The sequence below is a fragment of the Apus apus genome, chromosome 1 (genome assembly GCF_020740795.1).
Source record: "Apus apus isolate bApuApu2 chromosome 1, bApuApu2.pri.cur, whole genome shotgun sequence".
Lineage (NCBI taxonomy): Eukaryota > Metazoa > Chordata > Aves > Apodiformes > Apodidae > Apus > Apus apus.
In genome coordinates, this window is record NC_067282.1 from 27428685 (window position 1) to 27442618 (window position 13934).

At 41.0% G+C, this 13934-nt stretch overlaps 1 protein-coding gene across 1 annotated transcript; it reads left to right on the plus strand.

Annotated features, from left to right (window-relative positions):
* The first annotated feature begins 142 nt into the window (after positions 1-142).
* On the plus strand, positions 143-13476 carry CKAP2 (cytoskeleton associated protein 2). Its single transcript, XM_051607946.1, has 9 exons — positions 143-203; positions 2338-2425; positions 4576-4651; positions 6437-7236; positions 9122-9308; positions 10021-10188; positions 11020-11092; positions 11783-12176; positions 12681-13476. The coding sequence occupies exons 1-9, from the start codon at positions 143-145 to the stop codon at positions 12913-12915; spliced, it is 2082 nt and encodes a 693-aa protein (XP_051463906.1). The 3' UTR covers positions 12916-13476.
* The last annotated feature ends 458 nt before the right edge of the window (positions 13477-13934 follow it).

A 13934-nucleotide genomic window follows, 5' to 3' on the forward strand; every position in this document is an offset into this window, starting at 1 on the left:
CGCCCGCCCCGCCCCGCCGCTCCCGCCCCCGCGCCCGCCATTGGCCAGTTCAAGCCCCGCGGCCGGGCCCCGCCGGGCGGCGGGAGGTTCGAACGGCGGCGGAGTCGCGCCTTCCCCCCCCCGCCTCGCTCCCGCAGCGGCCATGGCGGCGCCGGCCCCGCTGCAGCTCCCCTCCAGCCGCAGGTCCGAGCCGGCCTACCGAGGTAAGGCCGCGGGGCGGGCACCGGGGGACCCAGCTCCGGGGGGCTGAGCTGCCCCTCCGCTGGCGGAGCCCGCTGCCGAGGCTGCCTGTCGTGACCGCCCCGCCTGGCCCCGGGCGAGGCCGCGGCGGGTGCGGGAGGAGCCGGTGGGAGAGGGGAGTGAGAGAGCAGGGCCCGCGCCTCGTGTGGGGCCCAAGACCGGGCAGGTCTTGGCAGCAGCGGCCGCTGTGGTAGCCTTAGAGCTTCAGACCGGGGCCAGCTGGTCGATGAGACTTCACCCTCCGGCTGGGCTTCTGCACGTTGAGCTAACGGTATTTCTCTGGTGAGGCCGGATTTTCCGAGGCAGAAGGTGCCTGCGAGGCCCTGGGACGCAGGCCGAGCTGGCTGCCGTGCAGCGGCTCCGGGCAGGTTGTCTCTGGCCTCTTCAGAAGCAGATGATGGGCAGCGCCCAGCGGCTTGGGCAGCTGTGCTGAAAAGGCATCGTATTCTCAGTGGGATGCAGCCGAAGTCTGAGTCCGCTCTGCTGGCTGTGTGTTTCAGGCTGTGCTGTGCCAGTGCGTAAGAACCTGCCTTTTTCAGTGCTCCCATACTCTGAGGAGGATCAGAGGGTAGCTAACCCGTTGTGTGGGATAACAGTTTTTTACCTGAAAGCCATAAAGGAATTGCTTTTCCGAGTTAAAGATAATGCTTTATCTTCTTGCTTTCACATCCTACTGTATGTGAAAAAGTTGTAGTCTGTAGAAACTCTCTAGACTGGTTGTGTGGATGCTTGAGCTTGCTTTGGGTGGCAGGATCATCTTATCTCAGCTGCTTCCAGCAAGCCAGTATCACTAGTACCCTACAGGAATAATGAAAGGTCTCTGAAAAAGATCAACAATATGGTCCTGTGAAGAACGTCTCTGCAACCAGCAGAAACATAGGAAAGTGTCCTGTTCTGGAATGACTTTCTGTGTTGTTTAACATCTTTGTTGGAGACATGGACAGTGGGACTGAGTGTATCCTCAGCAAGTTTGCTGATGATACCAAGCTGTGTGGTGTGGTTGACACCCTAGAGGGAAGGGAGGCCATCCAGAGGGACCTTGACAGGCTGGAGAGCTGGGCCAGTGCCAACCTCATGAAGTTCAATAAGGCCAAGTGCAGGGTCCTGCACCTGGGTCAGCACAACTCCAGGCGCAAGTACAGGCTGAGGGGAGAACGGATTGTGAGCAGTCCTGAAGAGAAGGACTTGAGGGTGCTAGTAGATGAGAAGCTCGACATGAGCCGCCAGTCTGCACTTGCAGCCTAGAGGGCCAATCACATCTTGGGCTGCATCAAAAGAAGTGTGGCCAGCAGGGCCAGGGAGGAGATTCTGCCCCTCTACTCTGTTCTGGTGAGACCCCACCTGGAATACTGTGTACAGTTCTGGTGCCCTCAGCACAGGAAAGACATGGAGCTGTTGGAGAGGGTTGGGCCACCAAGATGATCAAAAGCCTGGAGCACCTCTGGTATGAAGACAGGCTAAGAACATTGGGGTTGTCCAGCCTACAGAAGAGAAGGCCCTGGGGAGACGTTATAGCAGCTTCCAGTACTTGAAGGGGGGCTACAGGAAAGCTGGGGAAGGGCTTGTCATCAGAGAAGATAGTGATAGGACAAGGGATAATGGTTTTAAACTGAAAAAGGGGAGATTTAGGTTAGATATTAGGAAGAAATTATTCACTATAAGGGTGGTGAGGAGCTGAAATGGGTTGCCTAGGGAGGCTGCTGATGCCCCATCCCTGGAGGTTATTAAGGCCAGGTTAGATGAGGTTTTGTGCAACCTGCTCTGGAGGTAGGGTTCCCTGCTCATGGCAGGGGGGTTGGAACTTGATCTTAAAGGTCCCTTCCAACCTTAATGATTCTATGATTCTATTAAGACAGTGACAGCTGGCTTAAGACCTTTTCAGGATCACTTTGTGCTGATATTAACACTCCCATTAGTACAACATTTGTGCACATGCCCAGATGACAACTGAAGAGAAACAAATTATTTTACAGATGGTCAGTTGAGTTCACATGCGTAATATTTTTTCTGTGTGCTATACTTAACTTGCTACTGTCACAGGTGAAACACGTGCTTGCTGAAAGTGTAATAAGTGTGTTTTTTTTTTAAACTCACTAGAACAAAGACGACAGAAAGTTGAAGAATATCTATCAAGAAAAAAGACCTTTTCTGGTGTGCCCATTCAAGAAAACCAGACATCAATCAGGTAGTATTTTGCTATGGCTTACATTCCCTTTGAAAGGTCCATGGTAGGTGGGAAAGACATAGATAGCAGTTCTTACAGAGAACCTCAACCAAAAGGTGGGACCATGGAATGAAACTGGTGACCACGTGAATTTCCTAAAGTCCTTCATTATCAGCAAATACCATAAGTTACTGTTAACCAATTGCATGATAGGTGCAATTAATGAAGTATATTATCTCCTTCTCTAGAGACTGAGACAGGACAGGATACCTTCATTGTGTTTCTGTAGTTACTAATTCACTATTTTCTGCTAAAAGCATATATACTGTAATAAAACCCAGCCAGTGTGATGGCCAGCAGGTAGGCATACTGTTCTGTAAAGACAATGCGGGCACCTGTCACCAATTAGTAGTGCTACTTTTTATTGACTTGAATTTAAATCTTCTTGCTGTTATCTAAGGTCTGGAAATTTAGTATGAGACCCAATAAGCAACATAATTTTCTCTAGAGAAGACAGTAGTGTGAAGAAGTATAGAGAGTTTTGGCTCTAATGTTCATGGTGTTGCAATGTTTTTGCTAACAGTGAATTTCAGTCTGAAATTTGTTCCCATCTAAATGGGAAGGCTTGCCATTTTGTGTACTCAAAAGTGGCAACAACACAGAACTATTTGGTAGCACAAATCTAACTGAAAAATTACTTTTGAATGTAAAATGCACATAAAGGACAAGGATAAATATAATCTGTCAAAGACTAGTTCTGTGTAGCAGGAAAAGGCCAGTGCTTTCATGTTGTAGAAACTATCTTGTGTTAGAGAATCAGTGTTAATTACATTCGTTGTAGCAACACTCTTAATTTAGGTTTAGTTTTCCCTACTTTCAGTTTCCTCTCTGGCTACTAATTTCCAGGGCTTTTCACAGTCTTCAGTTAAGTCATTGTTCAGAGCCATCATGTATGTCAGGCTGACAAATGCTTTTATTTTGCAGATATTTCTCTTTTGTGAACTGTTCCATACTGTTGACTACACGAAAGGAGGTTGTAGCGAGTTGAGTGTCGGTGTCTTCTCCCACGTAACAAACAATAGGATGAGAGGATGTCCTCAAGTTGCACCAGGGGAGGTTTAGATTGGTTATGTCTTCACGGAAAGGGTTGTCAGGGACTGGAACAGGTTGTCCAGGGGAGTGGTTGAGTCACCACCCCTGGAGGTAATTAAAAGATGTGCAGACATGGTGGTTAGGGACATGGTTTAAGTAGTGGACTTGGCAGCGCTACATTAACAGTACTCAATGATCTTTAAGATCTTTCCAACCTAAGTGATTCTATGACTTCTCATCTTAACATTAATTCTCTATCATAGGTGACATGGAGGTGATAGCATGATGCAGACTGCTGTCTCCAGCATTTTAATGTTACTAATTATCTTTTTTCTAATGTACCTTTATTTTCAACTGAGCTTCCAGTAGATCATTTGATGCAAAGATATCAGTTGCCAACTGGAATGTTAATTTTCAGTCACATGCAACAGTGCTACATGTTTCATATAATCTGCCATAAAGCATTTTGAGGAATAATTTGGATTTTGTAACCTTAAACTGAGATGGTTTTCTTCTGAGCTGTCACTACATTTTCATAGTTGCTAAGAGACAATACTGGTCTTGGCGGTTTTGTTACTGGGTAGTCTGATGCCAGCTCTGGTGCCTGACTGCAGGTTCTGAAACCTGTCAGTGTGGTTGGAATGATGTATCCTTGTTCAGGCTTGCCTCAAATGGCCTGGTCTCTGATGGTGGCAGTAGCTGAACTTCAGCTCCCTGTGCTGCTCCTTCTTCCCCCTCAACTGCAGTGTTTAGAAGCTTGACCTGCTGTAGCTGATGTATCAGGCCAGACAGGTTGGTGTTTCATCCTTAAACATGAGAATGGCACCTGCAGTAAGCATGTTCTCTTTTCTTCCCCTCTCTTAATCAGCTCTTTGTGGCGCAAGAGCAGTGTTTTGCAGTCTGGTCCCTGATCAGTCTTTGCTTAGCCCTTTTTTTTTTTTTTTCCTGAAGTAAGAGTACAAGCCGAACAGAGAAGGACTCAGCCTGCAGACTCTCACCTGGATCATGTGAACTTAGTCTTAAAATACGTTCCTTTTTGTTGCAGCATGATTTAATGTCTTTTTTTTTTTTTCAAGCAGTAGCAGAACTAGGAGAGCAACTAGCAGTAAACTGCAAGACAAAATACAGCTCTCAACAGCTCCAAAGCCAAAAATGGTAAGTTTTTGACTGATAACTAATGCTCATAGCACTGTTTCTGTGGCTGCAACATGCCACTCACTTAAGCTGTAATTAATTTATACAACCTCCAGAGCATGAGAAGTTTTCAGGTGCAGAGGTGCAGTTGTTAAAGCTTTACTCAGTGGCTGCTTATTGTGTGTATTTTGGAGAACTGTTGCATTACTGTATGCAAGGCATCATATTGATATTCAGTTTGTACCTGACTGGAGAGCAGCTTAAAGAGGATATCACTATTGCTCAAATAATGATTAAATTTTAACAGCTTCTCTTGAAACTCTCAGAACTTTTTGGATATATTTTCAGTGTTGGGGGAAGCTATTTAAAATCTGAGCAAGGCCTTCTGTCACAGTAGAGAATTATTGTAGTGTATTGCTTGGAAGAAAAACAACTAACAAAACTGCTGAATGTGTGTGGTTTTTCATTTGTGATGATGGCAAATCTGATGAAGTGAGAAGTAGATGCTAAAACTTAATCAAGAGTTCAAGGGTGTATTTCACTGTATCATTTTGTGTCACTTTTCCTGAATTAAGATGCACATTGTTGTACTGCTTAGAAATAGTAAAATACAGGTTTTTCTCCTGACCTGTTGTAAGGGAAAGGTGAGGAAAAAACACAAAACCTGCCTTCGTGTTAGATGATTTTAAGATTGGGCTTCAAAAGATTTGAGAGACCTGGTGTTATCTGAGGAGGAAAGCGAAACCTTAGAAATTCGAAACTGAGTATTAAGAAGAAAAAATTCAAAACTGAGTAGAAAGGGTTTAGAAATTTCCTGAAGGGAGATATTTTACTGTGTGTTAATGTATCGTGTGATTTTACATTTGAGTTAAACTGCATAGCTTCCTTAAATAGCAGCCCTTTCACTCAAGCTCTAGTTACTGACTTTGTCAAATCTAACTTCTAAGCCTGAATGACAGACCAGAAAATAAGACATAGTGCAGTTTTCTTACAATTCAAGGGCATCTTAAAGGAGAACAAGTATCAGCTTCTGCAGGGTTCCATGTGCTATTCACGTGTTGTGGTTTTTTTCCTTGCCTTTCGTTCTTTCAGTCTTCCATAATAAACTGCTACTTGGACAATGCTGAATTAGTTGCTGTAGGGCATCCTCTTTGGAGGAAAGGATTTAGTCCCCGTTCTCATGGCCTCTGGGCTAGGGTTCTGCTGACAACATATGGTTGAGAGTTTCAGGGACTAGTAGGGCCATATAAAACTCATGTGTCTGACTACAGCATCCTACAGCTCATAAGCAAGAAAAATTCTCCCTTTTCTGGTAATATATCCTAATGCCCTAGTTAGAGGCTTTACTTGCTACCTGGTGTTAGTAGGTTATCCACACTAAGTGGAGGAATAGTGATGCCATTAAGTGATGACGTATGCAAGCTGAGATACTACTTGTGACTATATACAACCTAAACCAAGTTTCTACTTGATGACTCTTCTTAGAAGGTAATTTTGGCAGTTAAAAGCCAGCAGTTGCTTTGAGAATTTTGCCTCTGTAAGAAGAGTGCAGGCCTCAAGTTAGGTCTTCTTACTTCCAAGGCAGAATTTAAATAATCTTTTTTTTGCTTTTTTTAATGTGAATTCTGCAATAATAGTTGACAAGTATTCTACTCAGTATAAATAAACTACTTTTGTAGAAGCTTTTAAAGTGGCACTAACTGTTAATCACTTTAGTCTGTAGAGGAGTGAAAGCCTCTTTGGAAATATGTAACTTGCACCATGGATGTACTTCTGACATCTCCATGAATATGCTTTTGATTTCAGGAAAATAAAGAGAATGCTAGTAAACTGTCATGGGATCAATCAAGCGAAACCTCAGAAAAAAATATTATCTTAAACTCTTCCACCATCACACTGACAAATTCTGTACCAGGCACCAACTATAGTACAGAAGATCACGAAGCCACTGAAATAAAATCTCAGCATATGTCACTCAGCAAGTCCTTCTTGCAAATAAAACGCAGGAAAGAGAAGCAACTGATTGCAGAAAAACAAAATTCAACTGTCAGCCTACCAAAGAAACCAGTGCTTGGTACATACCGTGGCAAAGTTATCCAATCCAAGATAAACTCCTTCCGAAAGGCACCAAAAAGTGAGGTGGAAAAGAGTTCTTTGCCAGACAAGAAGCTCCTTCCTTCTGCCACCAAACGAGCAGCAAGTTCTTCATCCACAGACAGCTCTGGTGTAGTTCTGAAGACCATGAAAATCACAAACCACCGGAATTCTGTAAAACCAAATGGTGTCCTCCCATTCCAGAGTGAACCAACTGACAAAGCTGCTGTTAACTCACAATCTCATCTGAAGAAGCAGCAACTGACATCTGCTGTAGCACTAAAGAAAGTAACAGTCCAAAAAAGGGTGGGTGGATGGGGACCACAGCCACTGAAGGCTGCTTCTAACGTTTCTGACCGCAGAGTACTAGGCGTGAAGAAATGTACAGATGCAAGACCAAAAGCTCCAGCACAAACAATTTCTCTTGATCCTGTTACAAAGTTGGGACAGGATTCTAAAACTAATGGCAACAGAAAATCTATTCTGCCAAAAGAGTCAGCAGAAGAGAGAAGGTAACTGAACTACTCAGTTAATTAGTAGCTTGATCGTGGGAGGTATTTAGACCTTCTTTCCAATAATACCTATTCTGTTCTATTTCTTGACATATAGGCACTGAAAAATAAGATAATTGAGTGTCTGACTTTATGCCTAAGGGCAGCAGACTAAAACTGTAGACTTAATACTGAGAAATCAGAATTCAGACTAATTGCACCCGCTCTTCAGGCTTATGGCTTGTCCTGTGCAGTTACAAACATAAACTGTATATTGTTCAAGCTCTTTGTTATTTTTAGGCTATGTGTTGTGACAGCTTTAAGCATGACAGATTAACCTGTAAGTGAATTGCACATAGATACCACTCCTTTAAAAAAAAAAAAAGTAAAGCAATTTTATTAACCATAATTATTTGTCACAGCAATCAAAGCTACATTTTGACTGGTCACAGGAGCACCTGACAGAATATGGATGTTAAGATTACAGATTAAGACACTGGATATTTAAACCTTCCGTATTGTCATGATGGCAGTAATGCTGCTAAACAGCTTTTTCAACACATTCATTAGAGATAACCTTTTGGGTTGATACATCTGGCACAATTTCTTTACAATATTTCTTGATTGATTTTTTTTTTTAAGCAGAGCAATGAGATTTACATTAGGCTGATTAAAAATAATTGAGATTTTATTGAGCACATATTAGAAAAATTCTTTAATTGCTTTGGATTGTTAAATTTGACACCTAATGTCTCTCTTCCACTACTTCAAATTTCATCAAGAAATATTTGTCTTAGTTCTCATACAGAATCTGATTCTGGACCTATTAAAGAATATAGCTAAAGTTAAGAGAGGATCCTGACAGTTTTGTATGGTTACCAAAATTTCTATCAAGAGATTCAAGTGCAATTCTTTGCCATCACATTATTGCTTTATATTCTTCCACCAAAGAGGACATTTTCCATGTTTTACACAGGTAAAATACAGCATATATTTGGAAGCCTAAACTTCCTGAGTTGTACAGTTACAGCTTGTAACTTGTTGAGCTGTGACTAGTCAAGTGGTGACGGTACAGAACTTCAGTCAGAATGTTTCAGTATTTCCTAATGCCAATGGGGAGCACTTCTCTCCCTCATAGAATCATAGAATCATAGGGGTTGGAAGGGACCTCGAAAGATCTTCTCTCATGAGAAGAGAGAAGTTAGAATTTATGTATAAAGCTGTAGAGCAGTTAAGTAGTGCAGCAGCAAAGCAGAAAATTTTCAGACTCAACTCATCACACATGGTATTACTTCAATGTCTTGATGCAATGCTTCAGAAAAATTGAAATCTGGAATAGAAGAGGATAGATGATATCATTTGTTTCCTTGCTCATGCCTTTTCTTGACTATGGTTTCAAAACTCTTGAGGAGCAAAGATCCTCAATACTAGTTTCTTTGAGAGAGAGAGAGAGCGCTTTTAATTTGTCGGGAAGCTTTGCTTCCTATCCATACTTAATTCTCCCTTCTAGTTGTACCTTTGGGCCAGCCTGAGTTTCTTTATCATTGTTTATATGCTTTGTTGATGTTTTCCCATCTCACTGTTTGACAAAGCCGTACATATACATACATACAACAACCCCCTGCAAAGCTACAGGCTTGGGGAAGAGTAGCTTGAAAGTTGCCTGGCAGAAAAGGACTTGACAATTCCATGATTCTAGACTTAAAGCGGATAGTGATATGCATAGTTCTGAAATTTCCATGCAGGGCTAAATTACAGCTGTATTCCTTTTAGGATTTAAGGGAGAAGACTCAAGGACTATCTGGCAAGTACATACATCTTTGTATGACTTACCCTAGTTACTGTCAGTCAATGTAAAAAATGATAAAACATCTGTCACTTCAGCTAATAATATTCTTACATACAGAGCTCGCTTGGATGAATGGAGGGCATCGAGAGGAAAAGTGATGAGGAGACCTCCTATATCTGTGCTTCCGGGACCCCACTCTAAAAGTGAAGAACAAGAATTCTCTTCTGGGGATTCTTTAGAGCATGTATTATGTAGTGAAAAGGTCAACAAGACTCTTGAAGAATGTCTGCAGTTAACTGAACAGGTATTCAGTCCTTTGCATATCATGTTCTAATCATACAGGTCCCTGTAACATGCAAGTTCTACAGGTGTGCTGGATCTCTGAATCTGATGCTAATCTGAGGACTAATTGCTCCCCAATTAAGCAATATCATAGCTTTTTGCCAACACCTGAAGAAGTAAGTTCTTACTTAAGTTTCACTTACTGGACTAACCAATAAGATTAGGCAATAATGGTAATGTAATAAAGTAGAAAAGCTATAATGTAATGGGATTAACTATGAGGTAATTCATGTTAAACAAGTTTAAGTCTCAGCCTGGAGGAGAAGGCTCCAGGGAAACCTTTTAGTGGCCTTCCGGTATCTGAAAGGGTCTACAAGAAAGCTTGGGAGGGACTTTTTACAACGGCTTTGTAGCAAGAGGACAAGGGATAATGGCTTAAAACTAGCAGAGGGGAGATTTGGGTTAGACATTAAGAAGAAATTTTTCAGTGTGAGGGTGGTAAGACATTGGAACAGGTTGCTCAGGGAAGTTGTGGAAGCCCTAGCCCTGGATGTTTTCAAGGCCAGGCTGGATGGGGCTTGGAGCAACCTGGTCTAGTGGAAGGTGTCTGGGCCAATGCAGGTGAGTTGGAACTAGATGATCTTTAAGATCTCTTCCAACTCAAACCATTCTATGATTCTCTGATTCTAAGATATAATGCTGCATTTAAATCTCTGCTCTTGTGTTGACTTTAGGGATGTCAAGGTGATGAAATACGTGCAAAGTTGGAAGATCTGACACAGGGCATTCCTGGGGCTAAAAAGCTTGCAAAATATTGGATCTGTTGTATGCGTCTTGAACAGATGGGCCCTCTTGAAAAGATAATTGCTGTCTTTGAGGAGGCCATTTTGGAAGGAGCAATGGTGAGCAGTTTGTCTTGAAGTGTGTGAGATTAACAAATATAAATGCACGAGAGTATGGTATACAAAATACAACTGTTTCTGATCTTAGTAAGTCCTTTTGTAGTAGGAGAGCCATATGACCTACTTAAACATAAAAAAAAATTTGGTTTGCTCTGTAAACACTCTAGATCCTTACTACTTTTAAGAAGAAAGGTTTAGGATCATCAAAATACTGTATGATGTTCCTCCAAGAAGAAATTAAGGACTGATTTCTAGTATCACTAGAAACCCAAAACAGAATTTAGTTTTACATTTAGTGATGGACATAATTCTTGAGCTTTACTCCCAGTAAGATTTCAGGGCCTCTTCTCCTAAATAAATAATGATAGAGCTAGAGAAAAGGCCTGAAGTTGTGCCAGGTGAGATTTAGACCAGATATTAGGAAGAATTTCTTTACCAAAAGAGTAGTTAGGCACTGGAATGGGGTGCCCAGGGAGGTGGTTGCGTCACTATCCCTGGAGGTATTAAAACACTGCATAGACGTGGCACTTCAGGACGTGATCTAGTGGGCATGATGTTTTTTTCTGGATTGATAGTTGGGCTGTGACCTTAGAGGTCTTTTCCAACCATGACAATTCTGTGATTTGTGAAATAGAACCTTAGTGCACCAGATACAGAAAATACAGGATTCACTTGTGTTCTGACTTGTGTCTAAACAGGATTAAAAAAAAGGGGTTGTAACATGAACATCATGTGATCTATATCACTTTCCCTGTAACTGTTACACCAAGTAAGTTGAAATGTTGGTTAATTTTGGAATTGTTTTTCTAAAACAATGCAACTTTTTTCCAGCCTAAAGATGAACTACGACATGCACTAATAGATAGTATGAAAAATACTGAAAGCCTTTTCAGGTCTGAGGATGGTAAGTCTCAATATTCTAGTTAAACGTTTGGCTTTAACAGGCAACACAAGCTAACTGTCTAAACTGTTTGTACCTATATTAAATTCTATTTTATGGAAGCTTCTGTGATCATTTTGTACTTGGCTACCTTTGAAAACAACCTTGACTAAATTAATACTTTTCAATTGTGGGCATGTTAAAATGAGTAGTAGAGATGCTTTCATATTCGAACGTTCTACTTAAACTCTATCAGAGCAATGTTGTTCAGCTATTTTACCTGGTAATCAAAAAGCTAAAAATCAGTTGCACCTTTGACACACAAACTATTTCATTAGCAGATGCATAGCTGTATTATGGCATAGTGTCATTTAAAGGCAGTAAATATTTCAATGTTGGAAGCAAACTAGCCATATACATTCCCATTCAATATAATGTAACCTGACAAGTATTTAATCCCAGAAACTGACTAAAATACTTTCTTAGAGCTGCTGTGCTTGAGAAGGAACAGAATGACTTCTCAGGATGTTCTAAGCCTGATTTTTCAGGTTGCAGGTGACTAAAACTAGTAATTTAAATTGCTGACTCAAGCTCAACACATACTTAAATTTCATTCTCATGTAAAGCTTTAAGATTTCAGAGATCTATCTAACATTAACTTCTCTTTAATTATAACTAATTACAGTTGTACTTTTTTCAATATTAATATTTTAGGGGGAACTGTAACACAAACTAATTTAAGTGATGCAGTGGAAGTCAGCAAGGAACCAAATTCATCTGCAGAGCAGGTTGGGAAGGCCTCCAAGGATCTCGGCTCTGATGATGACCAAAAAGCGGAGAGTGATCACACAAAGGCAGAGACTAACAGTGAAGTGATCAAAAAAGAAGAAACTGATTTAGACTTGAAACCAAGAGAAGAGATCTTGCCAAAAAAGAAGAAAAAGCACAAGACTAAAGAATCTAAGAAAAAGAAAGGAAAATGTGAAACAGCAGAGCCGAATGAGGATGGTGTAAAAGATACAGCCCAACCAGTTAATTCTCTTGAGAAGGAGGATGACACATCTTATTTAATGAGACACAATCCACCTACCACACCATACTTGGAGAGGTAAGATTACTTCAGGTAACTGGGAAGTTTACAATGTCTGCAGGAACAGTAATGTTTGTGTCCTGTTAAAACAGGGAGGCACTGCACTTGTGAACACCTAGTTAAAAGCTCTCAAACACTTAGTTTTTTAGGATTGCTTAGGTAGTAATCTTGGGTCAAAACAACTAACATTTAAATTAATTTTTGTCATAAGGTTTCTTTGAAGAAAGCACTAGCCCTCCTAGAAGAAAGAGCAGTTTCCCCCCGATGGAATGGAGGGGACTTAATCTTTGGAAACTCTTCTCAGGAGGTTCTCCAGGTTAAAATATTTTGCCCAAGAAGAGTTGTACATCTGGTTTTAACTGTATGAATGGGAAAGGGCCAGTTTCCCACTTCCTTTGGCTATGGGACTAGGGAAGAGGTGAATAGGAATCATGACTTGCCGTTTCTTCTAGATGCTACAGAGGTAATCTGTTGTAAGATGGTGTGCCTGGTTTTAGTGGTGTGCTTTTTTCTTTTCTGAAGTGTGAAGATGCAACATGAGGCAAATGACTCCAGTGCTAAAGACCTGAAAATTGTAACTCCCTTGAGATATTCTCAACGCATTCGGGAGAAGATGTGTAAGCCGTCCGATACTGTTAAAGATCACGATCCATGTGTCTCTTCATGGGAACAGCTGGGAGATCTGGAATCACAAGGCACTGCATTTATCCACAAAGAGAGCAATGCTCTTGAAACAAGTGCTGAAGTAGAAGAGTAAAAATAGCATTAATGCTGCATGTGGCTAAAGATTGGGTCCTTTTAAGGAGGGTTGGGGTTATTTGTTTTTAGCAACTTTAAGAGAGGAGCTATCGAAAACTTGCATGGATAGCTTAAGATGATCTTTGCCTGAGTTGCTAAACTTTTGAATTTATAAGTTTCTACCTTTTCAAAATTGTGGTATATCTGGTCTGTTTTAGTTCTTATAAGCGATGTCTTCATGTTTAAAATTATTCATTAAATACTGAATTAAGGACTAGTTTTAACATTTCATATAACACTTTGTATTGTATTGCTAATACCTACTGTTTTCCTGTTGCAATTCCTATACATTCTTCAGAATTGCACAGTCTTTCAGTTTAAAAAACAAAATTAACATAGGCACTCCAGTAGGACAGTGTCTACTATAGCAACATTTACTTTTGAAAGTGGCAATCAGCTAGCAAGGAACATATTACATTTAAACTGCTGTATCCATTTTTAGGGGGTATTTCTACAAAACTGAGTTTAATCCCTTTAGTTATCAGAATTATTAGTGATCAAGTAATCTCTGTTAGATAAGGCCTGATACACTAATCATTATGTGACTGTTGTCATTTTGGTTTGCATTGGTCTGTAATACGGTAGACTTATTAAACTAATAAACTGAGTTGTGTTTGTTCTTGATTTATGGGCTTTAGCCTGGGAGCTAATTGTAGAACATCACTTGAAACTGGAATTCTGAAAATTATTTTAATCTCTTATTAGAAGTGAACTATCAAAGCAGAACATTGTGAAACTTTTCACATTCAGCAGAGGATGCTTCTGTATCTTCAGTATGCAGAGTTTAAATGAACTGTAACTTAAACCTTAGTTGAGCACTTGGATTTCAGGGCTAAGCAGACCTCAGTCCTTATTGCTAGCTAGAATCTTCTGTTTGCAGAAGAAACACACCCTTTGCATCTAACAAGAGACGAAAGTTCAAGTATACTGTTGCACTACATGTTCTTCAGACCCTACACACACAGGCACACCCCACTT

Excerpts from the sequence above, each read along its gene's own strand:
- CKAP2 (XM_051607946.1), top strand. The coding sequence starts at position 143 with ATGGCGGCGCCGGCCCCGCTGCAGCTCCCCTCCAGCCGCAGGTCCGAG. Across the intron at positions 7,237-9,121 it reads GAGTCAGCAGAAGAGAGAAG|AGCTCGCTTGGATGAATGGA; the intron begins GTAACTGAACTA and ends TCTTACATACAG. Across the intron at positions 12,177-12,680 it reads ACCACACCATACTTGGAGAG|TGTGAAGATGCAACATGAGG; the intron begins GTAAGATTACTT and ends TCTTTTCTGAAG.